The 22830-nt window shown below is 45.2% G+C and overlaps 1 protein-coding gene across 1 annotated transcript in view; it reads left to right on the forward strand.

Moving 5' to 3' along the window:
• Positions 1-22830, forward strand: part of LOC119382298 (protein O-mannosyl-transferase Tmtc3) — a 473291-nt gene that overhangs the window by 173968 nt on the left and 276493 nt on the right. The window contains exon 9 of the mRNA XM_049413068.1: positions 524-606. Within this exon, the coding sequence (XP_049269025.1) occupies positions 524-606 (83 nt within the window). The remainder of the gene's footprint in view (positions 1-523; positions 607-22830) is intronic.

Consider the following 22830-nt stretch of genomic DNA (forward strand, 5'->3'; position numbering starts at 1 on the left):
AACATTTGCACATGTCTTGTTTCAATTTAAAAAAAAAACAGATATTGTGCAGGTTAGTTGAGTCATGACAAATATGCTCATTTTTCTTTATAATATGCGATATATACTATTCGAATTCGATTCGAAATTATTCGAACAAAATCACTATTCGCTTCGAATTCGCTTCGAACCTAAAATTTACTATTCGCACAAGCCTATTAAACACGAATGTGATCTCGTGCTGCTGCATTGCCTGTGACGTTCATTTTTGAGAGTAATGGCATCAGAAAATAAAGTTCCTACCAAGAGTAGGCAGCGCTTTCGCTTGAGTTCTCAAACTGAAGGACGTACGAGTTAAGTAGGAATACTGGCAACGTGACGGGGACCGTTGCAGCCACATCACGCCATTTGATAGGCTGTCTGCACCACTACTGAAAAAGTTCCAGCTATGGTTAATTTTTCGATTAGCCTGGTCCCACGCACTAATTTGTCTAAGCTGCCAGTGACTGCATTGTTTAATGAAATCCTCATTTTTCTCTTTCAGTTGTACCGCCAAGCAATCAGCATGCGTGTAGATTATATTCAAGCATATATCAACCGGGGAGATATTCTGATCAAACTCAACAGGTATGGATGCACTCCTTTTGAACCAGTTAATTTTGTTGCGATCTCGGTCAGTTGGTATACAAGATTGGAACCAGCTGAAAGACCATGCGCAAAGGAGACAATGACTGTGTATGCAACTTCTCTACTCAGTGCTTCACCTTTCGGCTGGTTCGAATCCGCAACTTAACGATGGCAAATGTACCAATGTTGTAATCATGGTGCTCTGCGTAATCATGCATTGCGTAATCATAGTGCTCGGAGGCTGAGTATGCATACCTTCTGGATAAACCTGTAAGATAACTTTCGGTGTGCAGTTACCCGTGGTGTTCTCTTTGGTGATGACAACTTTTGATTTATGTTTTTCACGCAAGTTAAAATTGTTTGTTTGATTTTGTTTTGATCATGGATTTTCACGTAAGGGCATATCTTTGGCTGTTTTGTTGTGACGTTTTTGCCAACTATGAGAAGCGGGTTTCCTTTTCAGTAAACTTCAGTTTTCAGTCAGCGCCTGCCCCGTGTCCTCTTTTCTGCGTCCTGTTTTCCACGTGCTAAGTCTCGCCATAATCTCTACCAGCTCACCCAGAACACCACTTTACTTTTTAGTTCGTGGTGCTATATGCATTTATGATTCTGGTTGCTTTTTTTTCTCACATTTCATCTTCTTTCTAATGTTGCCTATGCATCTCATCATGTATGTGACCAACATTTGTTTGATATTCTGTTTGTCAATATTGTCAATAACTCCTTCTGTGCCCTTGAGAACATCTAGATTGGCGTGTTGTTAAGGCAACTCTAATGATAAAAATGATTTTTTCCCGTATTACTAAAGTAGCCTACAAAAAGCACAACCATGCTGCGAAAAGACGCTTGTAGAGACAGAAAGCGTAGCAAAATAAAATAAAAGAAGCCTGCGTACAGCATGCCAAGAAGCACGCCGAGTACGACATTGAAGAACAAGGCCGACATTAGGGCCAAGGCAGACAATGGCTTCCGGCGCTCACCGAGTACGCACAGTTGCATATGAAGATGTACAAGGGTGCTTAAGAGGTGGTCTAGTTGATTCATAAACATTGTGACAGAACAGCGCAGAAAGCGGGATGAAGAGCAATCACGCAGCCCTATGCCACATGCTTCTTTTTATTGTTCCTGGTTGCAGTGGTTTAGCCTTTTTGTCACTGTAGCTGACAAACCTTTTTAAAGGCGAGGCTGTTAAAGCTCAAGGTAAAAGCAGAAAACACTGTCATCATCATCATAAGCGAGTATGTGCCACAGAAAATCGCACTGCGCACCACTGAAAATGAAGAAGGCAACAGTTAGCCCATTTTTTCTTTGTCGCGCGGAAGTAATCGCTGTCCTGCACACAAGACTATCAAGCAGGCATGCTGCCAGCGAGGCAACGGCATCATTAACACTCCGACGACAATCGGGCCCACTTTGCCTGCGCGTATACTGCCGCAGCGATGGACGTAAGATTGACAGCTTTTTAATATTAGCTCAATGTACTGAAGCTAAAGCAAGCGTACATTTCACTGCATTGTGTTGCGCATTTGCGCAATGGAATAATCCACGATAATATATATATATATATATATATATATATATATATATATATACATATATATATATATTCTAAAAAATACACATCTGGCCAGGTAAGGCTGTTTATATTATTGTCATGAGTTTAAGATAATTCGCAGAGAATGATGACAAAATAAGAAAAGATCACTGATTCGCAAACCCTGAGACGCAATTTTTTTTTGCTCCTTGTCCTATCCTCTGTTTTAACATGAGCCCCTTACAATATTACTAGGCCAGCGATCCAATACCCTTCTGTGAGTAAGGCACAAAAAACTATAAAACCCATTTGCTTAAGTGCAGCAATGCTACGTCATTTACATTTCAGTTCAATGTTTTTTCTTTCGGTGAGAAGAATCGTACAACCATAACAACTGGTCACACTTCCAGTTAGAACATAACTGGGACCACTTGCTTATAATTTAACTGGTTATGGTTTCCAACTGGGACCAGCTGCTTCCAGTTCAACTGGTCATGGTTCCTGTTGGTGGCGAGTTGAGTTGTAACTGGGACCAGCTGCTAACTGGAACCACTCGTAACTGAAATCAACTGTTCCCAGTTGGCTCCCAACTGGGACCAGTTGATCCCAGTTAATGCCTGTTGAAACCAGCTAGATTCCCAATTACACATTTTCACCTGGGATGTCAGGTTAACGTCAGTTGTGGTTCCAGTGTTGGCTCCGCTTTTATAGCAGTCTAAAAAACATGACGTTTGTGTTCCTGTTATTCAGCAAGCTATATTCAAACATTGCTCGACCCCGGAGGAATACGCTAACGAAAGTACTTCGTGATATTCACATCATCGCACAGTAAAGTGCACTTAATTTCGATAATACTGACGTATGTGCTCTAACGTGTGTGCTGACGTTACGTCAAAGCGTAAGTTACCCTTTAAATGCCAGTGTTGTGGACGTGCCTGGTAAGCGCACGATGTGCACACAACTACTACACTTACTAAAACATATCGATCCACCTCGTAATGCTTGGCTCAAGGCCAAGAAATGCAGCATGAACAGCTACTCGCTGACTGCTTCGCATGGAACCGATTCCCACAAGGCGTGGGATCTGCCCAATTTTTTGTTAGATTTTGGTTTTTTGGTCTTTGTTGATTTCTGATTGTCCAGTTTTAGCTGTTTTAATCAATTTTGTAACAACCGCCAAGCCATGGTCCTTTTTGCCAATTTTCCGCTCGTGATTACCATTTCATGAAATCTGCTTTTGCCTGCATTACACCCTTATCGAAATTATCGTTATGCCGGTCGGTTGAGTCACTCGATAGAGTTTGTGCCATTTTTCGCTTTTTTGTTTGTCATTATTCACCTGCCTATATATGTGGCATATTTTTCTAAATTAGCCAAATCCAGAAACCGATACCGGACTCATTTTCACGGGAATGTAAAGCACGCCCAAGTATCTTTCACTTTTATAACATTTGTAATCACACTGGGGCAATCCGTGATTGTAACGTGAACTCAAAAAATCAGTTTTCAATACAAAAATGAGCCAAATCCTGCACCTGTTTGAATCAAACAGAGCCAGATTCGTTGAAGCTGCACTGCGTCAGCCGAACTGCGTTAAGCCAGCACTGTGTCAATGATCGTCGCCAAAAAAAAAAAAAAACATGGCTGCATACAAGGTGTTTACTTTGTGTCCTAATCGCTTTGCTGTCGTGCTTTTCTTCCACAATTACTTTTTCTTGGGCGAGTTGGTACACACTGAAGGACATGATGATTTAGGTCAAAACTTGACTATAAAAAGCAGGAGCTCAACATTCCTGCTTCTTTCTGCCTCTTAGTGTTCTTTTTCAAGTTTTGTGCTGAAGTGTCATGTCCTTCTTTCGATCCAAGACGGTATATTTGACATGGAAACCAACTGAAATGAAGATATTGGGCACCAATCTATTCTTTGATGCATATGTGATACGAAACGGCGTGGCATAAAACCATCTAAGAAGCTAAGAAGAAGAGCTGAAACGTTTTTGAGGACCTTCTATAGATATGCCAAAAACAAGAAAACGCTGCCAACTGTCCAGAAGGATACGCCTGTTGCCGCTCCACAAGTCTAGTTATTGCCATTACGACCATGCAACAAAGGATGGCACTGATGAATGCACAAGGATGACGTTAATTTTGTCGCTCAATATTGGTATATCGTTCATTCACTGCCATTTAGACTTCTTTTCGATTCAAGCCCAAATGAAATGTTTCAGTCTATAAGAGCCAAATCTAAATTTTACTTGATGGCAGGAGCATGCTGGGAAAAAATTGTTGGAACAGGCCTGACCATATTGTCAGTAGCAAAAAACTGCATTTTTCTCAGTTTCTCTTAGAATGGCCTTGGCTCTTTTAGAAAAAAAGAAAAACGTCACATATTCTCTGCCTTTCCAATAAAGAAACCAGTTAATATTCTGTGCTGAGTGCAGTGTGCTCTTCGTCCCGTTTTCTGCGCTGTTCTGCCACAGTGCGTACGAATTAAGATGTTGAGGCGTCGTTTACATTGATACCATCTTTCCTCGAGTCTAACCCGCACTCCCAACTACGAACCTCGGAAAATGAAAACTAATAAAGTATCCCTGCATATTGCCCTGAAGCCGCCTTTCTTGCAGTGACGTGAAGCAATACCGTGAAGCCAACATGCGCACCAAAATTCGCGTCGGAAATACAGTAAATTATTTAAAGGTTTTATATCGAATTGTACGGTACATCGAAGTAGCTCCCTTTTTTTTTTTCCAAGTTCGATATATGCTCGTTTGACTGTATGCAACTAAGGAAAGCTGGCACACGTTTTCATTTATTATTTCTCGAGCTGCAGCAACGCTAAGTACAGGCAAGGCTGATTGCACATGAAATGTTTAGATTAACATCAGCAGTTGCATTGGTACATGAAAATATACAGCGCACGCGTGCCTTTAATTGAGGGACCAAATGTGATGCGACCCATGACAACAAACAGCAGTTTGGCAGTAGCGGTGACCGGCGATAGACGCACCTTCTGACGTGTTCCTCTGCATTTTCACAGGACTCGGCGGCCGACAGCATCGGGCATCGCAAACACTGGGATTTCGTCACGATCTGAGACGCCCCCCTATTATCGGCAGTTTGGCAGTAGCGGTGACCGGCGATAGACGCACCTTCTGACGTGTTCCTCTGCATTTTCACAGGACTCGGCGGCCGACAGCATCGGGCATCGCAAACACTGGGATTTCGTCACGATCTGAGACGCCCCCCTATTATCGGCAGTTTGGCAGTAGCGGTGACCGGCGATAGACGCACCTTCTGACGTGTTCCTCTGCATTTTCACAGGACTCGGCGGCCGACAGCATCGGGCATCGCAAACACTGGGATTTCGTCACGATCTGAGACGCCCCCCTATTATCGGCAGTTTGGCAGTAGCGGTGACCGGCGATAGACGCACCTTCTGACGTGTTCCTCTGCATTTTCACAGGTTTGTCTCCGCATATTTCTGTTTCCCTTTCCTATTTTCCCGCTGGTTGCTGCTGCTGCCAAACTTGTCGATGTAGTTATACATTAGGAAGTGTGCGAGAGATAATGGGTGATTCTGGGGATAACATATGCCTTGCTTGCATGCTTACCATAGAAACTACCGAGGCTCAAGTGAAATGTAAAAAGTGTGGTAATTCCTATCACATTGAGCGGTGCTCCGGGCTAACTGAGCCACTTGATAAGACAAGAAGTGGCGCTAACTCTCGAAAAAACTATGTCTGCTCCACGTGTAAAACTGGTGCGCCACGCGTGGATGCTGATGCAACTACTGCGGCTTCTCGGGATTTTAACTTTGCTGTTGCTTTCGCGGAGTTAAGCAGGAGACTTGATTCACTAATGCCACTGAATGAGAAGATTAACAGCATTGAACAGGCAGTGCAAACAATGTCTGATCATTTCGACACCGTTCTGAAGCGATTGGACAACCAAGAGAAACAAATCGAGCAACTTCGTAAAAGAACAGAACAGTTGGAGCGTGCAAGGCCCGACGAAGAACTACGCCAGATGAATGCTGACTTGAATGATCTGGAGATGCGTAGCAGGAGCAGGAACTTGGAAATTCATGGGGTAATTTTCAATGAACATGAGAATCTTCTGCAAAAGATAAACGAGATATCCAGGTTGATCCAGGTTCCTGAGGTCAGTGATCACGACCTTGAAGCTTATCATCGCCTTCCAGCGAAGGCAAATAAGACCCCTGGCATTATCATACGCTTCCAAAGCCAAAAGCTGAGGGATATGTGGTTGAAGAAAAGGCGACTAATGAGGGAAAAGGACGCGAAGGTGTACTTCTCGGAAAACCTAACACGCAGGGCAAGAGCGCTTTTGTGGACTGCCAAGCAATGGGCTCGTGATAACGGCTTCCGTTACGTGTGGTACGCAAACGGGAAAATTTTAATCCGCAGAAAAGACGGTGAACCCTCCCGTGTTGTCAATGATGCGAGTCAGCTGGCTCATCTTACTGTGAGTTAGACACGTGAGCGCATGTAAACATATCAACATCTGGTCATAATGGCTAACGATGGATTCGTGCTGCCCTGCAATATTCGCAGTGTCGTGCCTTGCGATTGGTTGGGCTCGTCAGTGAAATGTTTTCATTTGAATGTACGATCACTGAACAATAAGGCTGATGATCTGCAAATTCTGTTAGATAGTTTTGAGTTGTCTTTCGATTTTGTCATGATATCTGAGTCCTGGCTTAGCGGTAGCTTTCACTTGCCATCATTTTCAACATTTGCCGTTAACCGTGATGCGAGTCGTGGGGGAGGTGTCTGCATTTTTGTTAATAAGAGCATTGAATGTGAATCTCTCCCGGAACTTTGTTGCATGTCATCTGCTGTTGAAGTTGTTTCAGTATTAGCAAATAATACAGTTTATTCTGTTTTCTACCGGCCACCTAGTGGAGATGTTGATTTATTTTTTGAGTACATGGAGTCATACATTTCTTTTGCTTCTGCGCATCAATATGATGTCATTATAAGTGGTGATTTTAATATAGACATGATGTCTAATTCTGTAAACGCAGTTGATTTTGATGTACTGCTACGAAGTTTTGGCTTTAGCATTGTCACTAAGCTTCCCACTCGTATAACTACAACTTCCGAAACGATGCTTGACTTGTTTATTACTAATATTAATAATTCTGTTGTACATTCAGGTGTGATTTGTTGTGATTTAAGTGACCACATGGGCATTTACTTATTTTCACGGAACAAGCAGCCTAGATCCAAACATTTACGTACCCCAATGGTTCAATACATCACACCTAATGCTCTTGAACAATTTTATAGCGAAATGTCACGTACGTCATGGAATTATGTGTTCAATGAAACTGATGCTGATGCGGCTTATGAGAAATTCCTTAGTAAATTTTGTGTCGTTTACAATAGGCACTTCCCACTAAAAAAGAAACGTACTATGAAAAAGATAAGAAAACCCTGGATAAGTAATGAACTTCATGCACGCATTAAGCAAAAGAATAAACTATACAACACATATATTGCCTCCAAAAGCGCACATCTATTTCAAGAGTTTAAAAACTATAGAAACAAGTTAACTAGTGACATACGAAATGCGAGAAGGCGGTATTATGAAAATGAATTCGAAAATTCATTTAGGCATCCTGATAAATTATGGAAAAAAATACGGTCTCTGGATGTAAATTTTGTTGAGGATAAACATTTCGACAAAATCATTCATAAAGGAGAAGTCTACACAGGTGAAAAGTTAGCTGAGGCCTTCAGTTTGTACTACGCTAGGGATCATTCTACATCACCTCACTCACACGACTCTCCTATTGCTAGATGCTCGTCGACTCTCTTTCTTGAACCAGTAAGGGAGAGAGAAGTAATAGACACATTTTCAGAGTTGTCAAACTCTACGTCATGCGACTTAAACAACATACAGATTCGTCCAGTGAAATATGTAATTGATGTAATTTGCGCGCCACTTACACATATATTTAATTTGTGCCTGAAAACCGCAACCTTTCCGTCCGCTATGCAAATAGCAAAAGTAATTGTGCTTTACAAAAAGGGTGATAAAAATGACTTTGGCAACTATAGGCCAATTAGTATCCTTCCTGTTTTTTCTAAATGTCTGGAAAAACTCATACTGAAACGGATCGACAGATTTTTACAGGCCCATAATATAATCACTGATTCTCAGTTTGGATTCAGAAAGAACCGTTCTACGGAAATTGCTCTGCTTCATCAAAAAGAATACATTCTGGATAAATTAGAAAAGAAAAAGTTCGTCTTAGGAATTTTTGTAGACTTTACAAAAGCATTTGACTGCATAGTACACAGCATATTATTTAGAAAGTTAGATTTGTATGGTATTAGAGGACATGCTTTAGCTTTAATAAAGTCATATTTATCCCATCGGAAACAGTACGTTCAAATTAGTAATTTTCAGTCAAGAACTCGTGACATCATAGCTGGTGTACCCCAGGGCAGCATACTTGGGCCTCTTCTCTTCAACATTTACATTAATGATATCACAAACATTGATTATCAGTCCAAATTCATTATTTATGCGGATGACACTACAATACTTCTGTCAGCAGATACACATAATGAGCTATCTTTGCGCGGTAATAATGTATTAGGTAAGCTTGAACTCTGGACAAACGAAAATGCACTGTCAGTCAACGTAAATAAAACCAAAGCTATAATTTTTAATTCTAGAAATAAGAAACCTGATACTCTAGTAAATTTGCAGTATAAATCCCAGGCAGTCGAAATGGTTAATTCAATTAAAACGCTAGGAGTTTATTTTACTCAGCATATGCAATGGAATGACCATATAAACAGTATTTTATTAAAGGCATCCAAAGCGGTTGGTATAGTTTGGCGTCATAAATCTATTTTACCTTTAAAAGCAAAACTTGCTATATACAATGCTTTATTTCTTTCACATCTAAACTACTGCATGTTAGTGTGGGGCACGACGACTAAAACGAATTTACGGAAGATTTCACCCCTACATAATAAAATCCTTCGTCTAATTTATAACCTTCCTTACAGACATACAACGCAACATTTGTTCAATGAACACGAAATCATGAATGTTTTCAACCTCTACAGTTACAGGCTCTTACGCAACTATAAGATCGAACAAAAAAGACGTCTATCCACTATTACAGAGTTAGCTTCCATGATGCGTTATGAACCAAAATACCCCCACCGTCATCAACCACACTGGATCCTTCCTCGTACGAGGACTAATATTGTCAACAAAAAATTACCTATCAGCTACCGTTACATTTAAACAGACTACATTCCTCAGGTATTGACATAGCAGACATCACCTTTTCTCAACTACGCCAATATCTCATTAACTCATCTGACATTGAAAACTTCTTGAAATAACGTGCCTAAATAAAAATGAGGATATAACCAACACTGTTACCGCGTAAATTTTGTGTTTAGTGTATATGTAGTTTATGTACTGACGTCTGATCTATGCTTGTATGTATATATGTTTATTGCATTGTGTTCCTTTTTCTTTCTGCCAGCACCGCAGCCTGCTGTTTCGAATTTGTTATTGTTAGATTCTAGAATGTTGTGTATACCCTCGTCAGATCTTGTGTTCTGTTGCCGCCACCGCCTCTGTCTGATGTAAAGGGGGGTGAGAACGTAGTCAAGCGGACAGTCGCTTTTATTCTCACCCCCTCCATCAACTTTGTATTGGTGGAAATAAACGTTATTATTATAACTAGTAGCCTCTTCCTAATTTTAATGCGCTTTTTCGCATGACAACAGAGTACAGTGGCGAAAGTGACTAAAGAAGCACACTGCGTGAAATAGATCAAGGCGAGAAAATTTTGGAACAGCTGTCCTTTGTTATTATTTTCTTTACACTGTGGGGTTTGGACTGTGGAGATTTATAGCCGTGCCCGCACAATCGGGAGTGTTGCTCAAAAGTCTCCCGAGCAAATTGGGAGAACCGGCAGATGCACGCACACACCCCTAACAATCGTGCATTTTGACGTTGCGAGGCCTAGCTCCTCTCTCATCCGTTTCCTTTTTTGGTCCTCATCCATCTCTCATAAGATGTGTGATTGCGAGGACGTGGCTTGCTTCAACGTGGCAGGCAGGTGTAAACACAGCACAACAACGCTGCCTTGAGCGCAGCAACGTGCGTCGAAAGTGCGAAGCCATCTGTAATCTAACATGAAGGCACACGAAGGTGCATTAAGGCCTCAAATGTTCGCGGGCACCATCATGGAGGTTGCGACATGCCGCTGATGGGCGATGCTGACAACCTGCCAAACCAGCGGCGTGCCGCGCATGCCGTCACTAGAGTTCCCGCGTGTCATTGAAGTCTTTTAGCAAGTTACGGAAATACGGTACGCAAATACGGTAAGGACGTACGGTAGCGTTCCTCCTTACCCGCTGGTTGTGCTTTGGCCGCTCAACGACCGGGAAAGGAGGAACGCTACCGTACGTCCTTACCGTATTTGCGTACCGTATTTCCGTAACTTGCTAAAACTCTCTATTTCTGTGTCTTCCGTGGCAGTGTTGACAGAACATCTTCGTACCTGCGTGGTGCCTGGAATGCGCCACGAAAGGGCAAGAGGGAGCTCCTTCATTCGTTTTAGGGGTTCTGCACCGGGCTTTCTTCACTATGGCAGCTAACAAGTGGGCGTCCCCAAACACTCCGCGAAACAATTTGACCTGTAAAGATTAGTGCTTCTCCAGCAGAAATTTCGTTCAATGCATGTTTTAATGGTCACATATTAAGACTAAACTACCAGTTCAAATTACTTTTTTAGCGCAAAAAACGGCACCACAAGAAAGAAGACAGAACACAGCGTGCCGCGCCAGGATGCTTTAAAAATGTAATATGGATCCTCACCAACTAGCCCGCCAACGCATTCTGTTGTACCAGTTCAAAAAGGTGATCCTTGTTTTTTTGGCACAGGTAGTTCAGGCGTAAAATTTTGTTTCATAACATGTGACCAGTAAAACGTATTTCAGGAACAGTCCTACTTGTTGCGTGACGGCGGTAAATTCTACAGGCCATTTTAGTCTGTTAAACGTATATTGAGATGCCCTATACTACCAAACTCCTCGAGTGGACACACAGGTGCTCATTTTCAAGAGGTTATACACAGGCGCAAATTATGCTCCTGTGTGGTATGTGCTGCAAATTGTGCTGTAACCAAGACATTTTAATATTTTTATTAATAATTAATAGGGAATGGACACACGAAAAGCACACGTTGAACAATCCTCACTGGAATGGTTACAAGACACTTACAATTAATAAATCAAAATGTACAGCAAAGATACAAGCACGCGCATTTCATCGTACACTGCTGTTTGCTTGTACATTTCCTTGACACGTTCACCCACAAAAGCAGGAAGTAAGAAAAAAAAACCAGAGTAAATGTATTCTGTTAGACAAAAACACAGCAATGACAACACGTGATGAAAGCACCGTAGAACTTCAGCCTTTCGCGGATGTATGCAAGCTAAAATGAAAATTCTTACAAATGATATGTCACATAATGCTACAGTAAGTAAACCAAGAAAATATAAGTTTTCTGTGCATCCAGATACTTGGATTGCAAGCACCAGTTCTCTATCGTGAGCTACAAAAGAGCGTTTGATACTTCAGATTTCACATTGTTTTTGCACTCTCAGAACACACAAATAAGAAAAGTTTCACTGCAAGAACGAAGTGATGAATGTGATAACAACAAATTGGAACTTCATACGAAGAAAGGCTAGGAGCTCGCTCTCTTAGCAAACATCGCTGCTGCAGCAAGCGAACCAAACTTTGCGATAAAAGCACAACACGTAGAAAGCTATGAGCCTTCTGTTCAACTTTCCCGAAGAGACAAGCGTACGAGCACAGGCAACCACGCCCTGTAGGTCAAAGTACGGAGCCCACGACACACAGGCCCTCTCGGCCGAAAGATGGGCGGTGCGACGCGCTTTAAAGTGCCCCCCTTTGCGCCATCTCATGGGAGAGAATAAACAAGCATCTGCTGCCATGCGGAAACGAGGTCTGCGTACCACCAACAGTAAGTGGTGCACATTGCCACGCACAACATACACCACTTACTTTATTTTTGTGTAACTGATCCCTGACACGCGCAACCACTGCCTTGAACAAACCGCGCCCGAATGCCTGGAAACTTTCCAGATTATTTTGAGTGCGCTACGCGAACAATGGAGTTTATTCTGGAACTATCTTTTTACTCTAGGCAGGTCTGTTGGTTTTATTCTTGACGCGTTTCAGCAGTGCGGGAAGGGCTTCACCCACGAAATCCCTTGTAATGACTCGCTGCAGTTTTTAGACTTACGGCTTTCTTTAAGCGATCACGTTTGTTGGTCATACAGGCCCCGAGCACGGAAGGCACTGTTGCCTAATGACTCTGCGCAGTCGAAACTAGCCAAGCGGGGGATTGTGAAATATTGTTTTGGTTCTGCTCTCAGGAAGTCGTGCCCACATGCTATTCAGGATAGCTTTAACGATCAAGTGCGGCGAGTGTTGGAAGCCGGGTACCTTTGCACGTTTGTTACGGCAATCGCAGAGGTTCTCCTGCGTGAGGCAAACGCACCCCGTTCCTGTAAGACACGCAGGCCTCAATCTAGGAGCCGCCCTGAAGTGTTGCCCTACATGCACCGCACTTCTCACAAATTGAAGCAGGTTGCAAGGAGGCACCATGTGCCGATGGTCTTTTCTGCCCCGTGCAAATTGGCAAGGCTCTACCCGAAAATATCGTCTGCTAAGAGGAAACCTGGAGGGTGCGAAAAAACGCACGAGCTGCCTTATGTAGCCTGCGCGGGTGGCGTTGTCTATGAGCTTCCGCTTTTGTGTGGAAAGTCTTACGTCGGGTAAACCGGACGGCGCATCAACGTTCGTGCAAGGGAACATGAATTATCGTTAATCAACAAAGAGAATGCGCATTTGCCTGCGCACGTCCGTCTGCATGTCTGCTCCGAATTTTGGAGGCTTCAGAATTTTGAGCAAACGTCATGATAGCACTGCTCGGGAACTGATGGAAGCCTTCTCAACAAGAGGGGACGCCTGGATTAGTCAAACTTCAATTTCTTTGTTGGATTGTGAAATGAGGTTCCTGCATGACCTGCTGTCATCTCCAGAACGCGACAGTGTGTTTACCGTTGTTACCACGGGAGTGAATGAGCATATATATTGACTTCAACGACGAAAAATAAAGTTACTTGAAAGTTTGCGCTCGTCCGTGTCTGCATCCTCGTCTGTAGTTTGCGCGTATTCATTTTTCCTTGGGTGTATAAATGTGCCGACGCGCCTTACCACAGACCGGATTACCGACGGCCGACACTGTGATCGCCACTATCAGTGTATAGTGTGTATTGCTTGTACTTTGACTTTTCGTTTCCTGGGCACAAGTTTGCCGAATGAAGAGTTTTACCTTTAATAGACGGAGGCTGTCTTCCTCACCGTCATGACCACGTGACAATATAAATATCTCGCCGTTAGTACGCTGGAGGATGTAAGCCGGTTTGGCTGAGTGGTTTATCATGTCGCGCTGTGGAGCGAGGGTTGGCAGGTTCAAATCCCCAGTCACGCGCTTCAGAAAAATTTTCCTCTGATCTATTTTTTCTTTGGGGATTATATATGGAACGGCATGGCGACACCGACGGAGCTGCCTAGAGTGTCCATATATTTGCGCACTAAAACTATTACAGTTCTGCAGTATAAAATCATTCTATACAAAAAGATAAAAAAATGGGTACACACGAGTGAGAAAATAAGAAGCTTCAGACATCAACGGAAGTTATTTTAGGGCGTCGTCCGCGCAAAGGTGGTCTTATATTTCAACGTGAAACGTGTTTTCCCTGGCAACCATTCGATGAATGGTCTTATTAGCTTAAGATCTAGACCCACTTCCCTAGCGAGCTCTTTGTGGCGATGGAGCAATGTGGTATGGTTTAGAATAACAGAGAGCTGAGCTAGTTGGTAAGTATTCATTCTAAAAAGACAGGGCGTGCAAACACGGACAAAAGAAAGAAGTCAGGACAACAAGAAACGCCCACTAACAACTGAATAGATGCACAACCGCCGAAAAGAAAGAAGACACGAAAACTTATCTGCACATGCCCATGCAACACACGAACCTATCAATATTCCGGCACGTGTGGCGTCTACGTGGAAGATAACTGTTAAAGCATGACGATTGGCTCACGCATGCGCTACCACTATTCTCGATATGCCGTGCTTCAATCATCAGGCGCGTTCCTTCATTTCTATGCCGGTACAACACTGCGCATTCATCGAATTTTGGCGTGCACTTACAATCTCGACAATGTATAGATAGATTAGAAGGTGAGCCTCCTGTTAGTGATCTCTTATGTTCCAACAATCTCTGCTTAATGCATCGGCCCGTCTGCCCTACTTAGAAGCGGCTGCAGCTGAAAGGGACCTTATACACCACACTCGTACGGCAATCAGTGAATTTGTTGGTGTGTTTTACGAAACAAATATCGGTCCGCTTCTTGTCTTTTACTCCCTCATTCTTCCTCTGCACAGCGGCACAAATCTTACCTAGCTTATTGGCAGCCGTGAAAACAACGTTAACGCCGTATCTACTTCCTACTTTCTTTAGCCTGTGAGATACGCGATGAATGTACGGTATACCTACGACACGTTTCTTCCTATCGCTTTCTGCAACCATGCTCGGACTTAACACAATAGACTTCTTTAAACGTTCAGCGACCGTGGCCACTGCATCACGAGGATACCCTACATCTAAAAGACGTGTAACCTGTGCGTTAAAGCTGTCACTCATTTTGTGCTCGCACGACTTGGTGAGGGCTGACTTAAGGCAAGACATGGCGATGCCGTTTTAGGGGCGAAGCTCCTCTTAGTCGAACCTTGTCACGCGTCCGGCGTAAGGCAGTATCTCCCGTACAGTATAATACATGGCGCTGTCTCATAGAAGTACAGGGGTGGTCAAAAGTTCCCAGGCCGCAACGCCCGGCTCAGGAGCAGCAGCTCGCTGCTATCGGGGCGCTCTCATCACAATCACGCCTTGGCGCACGCTGGCGTCGAGCGTGTGCGTGAAGGGGGAGGGGCACCCCTCTCCGTTTCTTGCTCTCCTTGATAAGAAAGCGACGTATAAACTTGGTGCGTCATGTTCTCTCACTGTCCGCTCGTCGATGTTTTACTACTGTGCAGCGTGTAGCGAGGCGGCAGTCTTCCGGAAAACTGACGCATTATGATTGCGGCCACATTTAGCTAGGCACCATATAAATTACCGTAGTTTTCGGCTGCCTGGAAAACAATATCGTGCGTTTAACTCTCTATTGGCACTGCGGTGGTTCTATCAGCCGTCTTCGCAGGCCATTTCGCTGCATACGAGCTTGGTCGGAGCCCGAAATGTATTCAGAAGAGCTTGTGTTGGGGCTAGTTGGAACATCTTAGTGGAATAAGCAGCGCTGCACAGTAGTAGTTTATACCTAGGTTCCTTATGAAGGAGAGCAACAAAGAGAGAGAGAAGGATACACCCCCTCCCCTTCAACACACACGCTGGACGCCAGCGTGCGCCCAGGCGTGATTGCGATAGCAGCGCCCCGATAGTAGCGAGCCGCTGCTCCGCAGCCGGCCGTTGCGGCCTGGGAACTTTTGACCACCCCTGTACATACAAACTGCAGTTGAGTGATGATATTCTAGATGGCGCTGTACACAATCTGTGTCTAAAGTCCCTGAAACTTCGTAAAGTAGCGACACTTTCCTCCTCGTCCTCCTCTCCTTCGCACTCTCTTTTCGAGCATGGCGCCACCTACCTTGCTCTTGCGTAGCAGACGACCCAGGCGGCGCGCATTCGCACTAGCCGTCTAGCTCTTTGTATCCTTTTTTTTTTAAATTATATGTTGTTTAGCATATGTTAGGAGACGTTTGTAAAGGACATGTGTGATGTTGAACGTTAATGTCCCGCTCTACATGAATCCTTCTGAAACCTATACGTTGTACACGTCGTCCTCGCGAGGCGAATTCGCCGCGCATACCAATGACGCACTGAGGCTGCCAGCACGCACTAGTGGTAGCCGTTCCGAAGTATCGGTTGGATAAATATAGTTAACGCCGCTATACGTGCCTGTATTATGTAGCACTGTACACTGCAATACAGAAGGGCGTATTTGAGGCATCTCTTTCCCACAGAACAATATCCAGCATCTGGCCCACTTGTTTTTTTTTCTTTTTCACCAAATCTCTGCGCTCGCTATTTCCTGTTAACTGTTTAGCAACCTCACAAAAAGGGCGTGCTATGGGGCGTATTTCTGTCCCGAAACAATAACCATCAATCTCGCGTGTCTTTCCTTGCATTATCGCCGGGCGCGCCGTACTTCCAGGTCGCGAATGGCGTGCGTGTTAATAAATAGCGTCCTTGATAGGAAAGTGCCGAGCGTCGAGTTTTCAAGAAAGGAAGCGCAAACTAGCCAGAGGACGGTTATTGGTGATGGGCGAGAAGACTCCACAATTTATTTAGAAAATGACTGTCAGTGCAAGCAGCAGCTCGGAGCCTCATTGAAAGAAGACTGCGCCAGAAGGCGTACATCATTTCCAGTCGATACATTTAGACAGCGTTGGTTGATTCGTTAAGAGATTAGACGCACCAACCATAGTGCGCAAGTGTGCCTCGTAGACGTACTTGGCATACGAACTATACTCGCTGCTCAATGAATGAGCAAGCGAACGAATAAACTAGCCTGCCACCGTAAACGTTTCCTTCGCGAGAGCTCCACTCACGGATATTAATATGATTTGGGGTTTTACGTCCCACTACCACGATATGATTATGAGAGACGCCGTAGTGGAGGGCTCTGGAAATTTTGACCATCTGATATTCTTTAACGAACACTGAAATCGCACGGCACGGCACACTGACTTCAAGCTATTCGCCTCCATCGAAATGTGACCGTCGCGGTCGGTCGCGACCTTCGGGTCAGTAGCCGAGCACCGCAACCTCTGCTCCACCGCGGCGGAAAGTCACTCGCGGATATAAACCTCCACACGAAATGGCACGTAAACCTTCGCGCTAAATAACACGTGTACGTGAGGTTTCTAAACGATGAATGCACCCTGCGACTCGGTTGCACACGTACGCTTTGCCTACCTACCTTCTATCGCAAGTCCACCGGCGGATCTGTCGGCGTCAAAGAGCAAGAGAAAGCTATTTGCTTCGGGGAAAAAAAAAAAAAAAACGAGCACGCAACAAAAACAGAGCACCACACCTAATGTGAGCTTTCACACGGCAACTTCGTTTCTTCAAAAGAACAGCGCCAAATATCTGAAGTTCCGCAATCACATTTTCGAAAAAAAAAAAAAAACACTTACAGTGGTGGGAAACCTGCGCCAATTGCGCCAATCTGCGCCAACTGGCAATTGCTGCTCCACACTGCTCCAAAAGGGTCTTTTTTGCCTAATTTGCGCCATTGCTGCGCCACAACGTGGTTTTAGGAACCGAAACTAATGTTTCGTGGACAGCGCGCTTCGTGAGTGGATGTACGTCGTGGTCGCCATCTTGAGCTGCTGGATTTGTTAATGGCGCCACTAGGGTCCCAGCCCAACGTTTATAGATACTTTTTCAGTTCCGTAACTCCTCCGCCGAAGGCGGCCGCCACTTTTACCCAGGCAGTGAGAGGGCGCCACAGTCGTGAATAGCGCTGTCGCGCGCGCGGGCACACGTGTTCTTTCCCGTAGTTGCTTCGCCGCGTGCGGGGCTGTTTCCTGGGTGTGTTGGCTGTGCATGCGCGAGGTTACTCTCGACGACTTCGGTGAATTCAGACAACCGAACATTCCTTGCCACAGGAAGTCAAGCAGTTTTCAAGCTTTGCGATGCCAACTTGTTTCGTGCCCGGCTGTGCCAGCGGGTAGAAAAGCGGCACTTTTTTGCGCCGCCGCCCGATCCGCAGCATCTTGAAAGCTGGGTGCGAGCTATTTCTCACGCCGATAAACCGCGGAGAAAAACATGCAAGACCATATACCACAGCGACCAAGTTTAGCCACTTGTACCTTGCTTAGTGCATTTGAAAGCATCTGTGCAAAAAAAAAAAAAAAAGCGTCGTGAAGTCCTCGTCCAGAAACATGCGATGAAAGAGAAAGTGTGCCAACAGCTTATGTACATGCCATTGCGTGACCTCTTAGGTGCTTCTGACGACCGTAGGTACTGTGCACCATTACCAGAAGCAACGGCCTTTTGTTACCTGGCAGGCTACGTGCACGGCTTTCAAATTGCAGAAAACAACGCGTTGCGAGGTCTGCAAATACGATGCCCTTGGTAGGCGGGATTCCCTGCCGCTTGAGTCCATGCTGGTCACTGCGCGCGAATGTGTCAGTGGTAGCCTTTCAGAGAAACTGCTTGCACATAAGCACGTACGGTAGAGCGTGCTATCAAGCATGCTAGCAAGGACACATTTTTTGGTGACCTGTTTTGGGGTGTGCTGGATGCTCTTATAACGAGAGGCACAAACACTGTTGGCTTCACTTTTATTTACTCCCATGCACTTCTTTGCGCAAGCCAAATGCTTGGAAAACAGCAGTACCATTAGGGTATAGAGGGAGCGCAAGAAAGCAAGCTTTAATAATTAGCTGGCAGCAAACCTGCCAACACAAGTGTAGCCAGGGAAGGGGGTGGGGTCAAACTTCCTCGTCTCCGATATTTTCGATTTTGCATGTGTATATATCCACGCACTCATACAAACACACGCGCGAACACACAAAAAATGTGACTGACACCCCCCCCCCCCCCCCAGGTCCGTAGCCCGGAATTTTTTGTTTTCGGGGTTGGGGGGTACTTGCTGAAAACCTTGACTATTTGAGAACAACACCTATTTTCATTATTTATTTTTGGTAAAAACACATACTTCAAAATTTTTGAGGCGCGGGGGGGGGGGGCTAGCCCCCCCCCCCTTCTGGCTACGGGCCTCCCCCCCCCCCTCACCGAATATAATGCCTGGTTATGCTGCTGCCTGCCAACAATGCTGTGCAGTATCTACGCGTGTAAAAAATTTACGCGTTCATTTTGCATACCAAGGATCTCGGTTTGCTTTCACAATGTAATATTTTTTGCGATGCCACCATGTTCGAAGTAGTTGACCAAAATGCATGTTGCTTGTCGTTTTGAAACAATACAAATGCGCATAATCATTTCGTACAATGCAAGGCTTTCGAAAACGTCACATAATGCGAAGTTGCAAAATTATTACGCACAGAACATGGTGTGCTCTTGGCTAGACCACATTTTTTCGTGTTAATGAACGCACTAGAATTACTGAAACGATATGTGTCCGTCAGTTCTCGCGAAATCCGGGACACGCTTGCCAACCGCGAAAAATTCTCGGCGAATGATTCGAGTATGTTGATAGAGCAATGTTTGATTCGTACTACAATATGTTGTAAATTTCCCCGTGTTTGAGAGATGTTATGTAACCCTTAGTTTTCTACGTTTGAAATTCGTATTTTTGGAGCATGCTCAATAGCCAAACTAGTGTAGTCTTAACGAAACGGACATGGAAAGGCGCAGAGCGAAGCGAGCACGTTGTCATTGCCCAAAACTGACGCCTGCGAAGCGTGTCTGTACAGGTCTTTTCAAGTTTGTGAGCAATATAGCGCGCACAAATTGAAGTAAATGTCCAATTAATGTTAAGTAAGAAGAGTACAGACCAAGTACAGTGTTCGCGCAATTCTCATTCGGCCGTGTGCAATAGCTCATGCCAAGAAGCCCTTCGTGCTAGCAGACGACCCTCGCTCTCCTAGCGCAAAGCGCGACTGCAGCGCTGTGGTGGCGGGTGCGGCGACAGGCCGCCTCCTCCCTACGCGCGCCGCGAGGAGATACGGAACTGAAAAAGTATCTATAAACGTTGTCCCAGCCGTCGTGACAGCCGACGCAATCCAATTCAATATCAGTGGAAATGGTAGAGAGGCTAGAAATGGTACAGCAGCACTAGCACCCTAGCTTAGCAGCACTGCAACCGCGGCGCAACCTTCGCTTTCTGCAAGCGACGCGCACTCCTCGATGCTGATGCTCTAGCGGTCGTGGCAGCGGACGGAGGGGCGTTTGTGTTGTCGCCTAATAAAAGCGTGCAGTACGGTTACGACAGAGCTACGCTTGCTGTGCCGTACGCGTGCGTTTATCGTAATGGCGTGAGTGTAGCGTGGTTTCTGTGTGCACGATCCGCAACGATCAACTCCGCAACAGCAAGCTGCTTTCGTTTCTACAAAGCGGTGCGCGTGGGAATGCGGTCCGGCACAACGAGCAGCAACGATCGGCGGCTAAATGCGTGCAGTAGGCCTAAAGCAGCGCGACGCGACAGGCATGCCCGAGAAGTTAGGTGAATATACTTATTGCGACAGAGTATACGTTGTTGGGCTAGTTGGTTCATAATCTTCAAAACATATATACACATATAATCTTCAAACATATATACACAGCCGAGTGGCGCGCCTGCGCGCGCCACTCGGCTGTGTATATATGTAGGAAGACGTTTCTGAATAAAGTTTAGTTGCGAGTAGCGCTTGTCCTGTACATCAGTGTTCCTTCTTAGTCCTTGTCGATTTTCGCGCTAGCCAATTTTGAAGATTATTGCGACAGGGTTGTCAGCGATACGTCATACTGGCGCGGTCGTCGGCGGCCGCCACCTCACATTCCTTCTTTCCCTATGCTTGCATCGCTGCAATCGCGAGGAAATAGGAATCATTTATCGACCGATTTCCGTACTTCTCGAAAAGGCGGAAGACACTGTGGCGTCAGCAAGTTCAGCGGCGCAGTAAACTATGTGTGTGTGTCGGGTGTCCCAGCTAACTTGTGCAAAAGGTTAAAAAATGCAATATTTGAGGGAGTTGAGTGAAATCATTTACATATTGCTGACAGCCACCTTGCGCACTACAAATATTTTTTTGTTTTGTCAATAGTTTGTTAATTAGGATTATTTAACTCAATTCCAAAATATTAACTTTAGGCAAGAAGTGGGATTTGCAAAGTTCGAGGGCGTCGTCACAAACCCCCGTTGCATTACTTGCGAGAAAGAAAGTCTCACGTGGGTACCATTTCTTCCGAGCTGTAAAGAAACGCGAGAAATACGAAAAAAAAAAAAAAAACACGTGACTAGCGCGTTCGCGCGCCGCGATTGTGCTGCTCTCAGCCGTGGTTTGAGCGAACGAAATCAGCTGCGGCCGCGACTCGCCGGCTTCGTCACAGCTAGTTGCAGCGGTAGGCCGATAAGTTGGCGGTCGTTTCTTGGCCAGTGTCAGCCAGTTGGCGCGTGTGACGGTGCAAGTTTTAGCGAGCGCGGGCCAAGCAACAACCGCCAACTTATCGGCCTACCGCTGCAACGGAGCCGGCGAGTCGCGGCCGCAGCTGATTTCGTTCGGTCAAACCACGGCTATGGTGGCTACCATGGCTGAGAGCAGCACGATCACGGCGCTCGAGTGCGCTAGTCACGTGGAAATTTTTTTTTTCGCGGGCTTTCTTTGCAGCTTGGCTAAATTTCTACGCAGCTTGGCGAAAATCTAGGCTAAATTTTCTTCCTCTATGTGTTTCATGAAAAGTCTGTGCCTGCTCCAAACACAGAGGTAGCTGCTCCAAAAGCAAATTTTGCCTGCTCCAATGGCTGCTCCAAAATGCTGGAAGGCATTCCCACCACTGCACTTAGTACAGACCCCGCAGAAGGAGCAATAAACGTGTGAGGAATAGCAACGTACTGCACAATTAACTGACACCTGTCTACGACGTTATAGCACGCAGCGATTTGCGCGAACCTCGACGAGTACTTATAGTGAGAGGATAGCAACTTACATCGCATAGTTGCGTGGAAAACGTCGGCCGAAATTTCTATCTTCCGATTTGGTGTAACGAAGCCTTCCTTCGCAACTCGTTGCGCTTCCCGGACGGTATCATAAACAGCTTTTTGTCTTCACTTGATTTGTTTCGGCATCCGAAAGCGCAGCAGAAGCCCATGGCAACCAACCGTGACGTCGGTCTTGTGTGCAAGGTATCTCAGAGCACAACGCACGCGGAATGGAAAGCGCGTATCCATAAAACACATGCGCTGAGAACCAGCGAGCCCGCGCTTCGAGAGCGAAGATGGCAGTTGCGAGCGACTGTAAACAAACGAACGCTACGAGCGGTCCCACGTGACGGCAGTTGGCCAATGCCGACGCGGCGTCAGCCTCGGAGAGGGCAGAGGAGGGAGAAAAGAGAGGAGGCGCGCTTTTATGCACGTATGTCGCTACTTTACGAAGTTTCAGGGACTTTATCTGTGTCGTTAAAGTACAAAAATAAATAATGGGGAAAAATAAGGTCATTCTGCCTTAAGAGGCAGAGAGATGAACCGTGAATTTATATTTTTTTGGTATAATAACATAGATTTAATCAGTGTAGATAAGGTATTAAGCCAACTTGAAACAAGGAAGTCTTTGTTTTTTTCTTCAAGCCTGGTGGCAGACATGTCACCGCCCCGTTATAAAGGGGACGCTCATAGCATCCATCCATCCGTCGTCATCACCATTTCTCGTCTCATTTCCTAGATGGCGTTGGTCCAAGAGAAGTGTGTGCAATAGTGCGCTTGTGTGAATCGCTACTCGATGGCATATATACACACACACACACACACACACACACACACACACACACACACACACACAGACACACACACACACACACACAC

The sequence above is a fragment of the Rhipicephalus sanguineus genome, chromosome 2, assembly GCF_013339695.2.
Source record: "Rhipicephalus sanguineus isolate Rsan-2018 chromosome 2, BIME_Rsan_1.4, whole genome shotgun sequence".
NCBI classification, from domain to species: domain Eukaryota; kingdom Metazoa; phylum Arthropoda; class Arachnida; order Ixodida; family Ixodidae; genus Rhipicephalus; species Rhipicephalus sanguineus.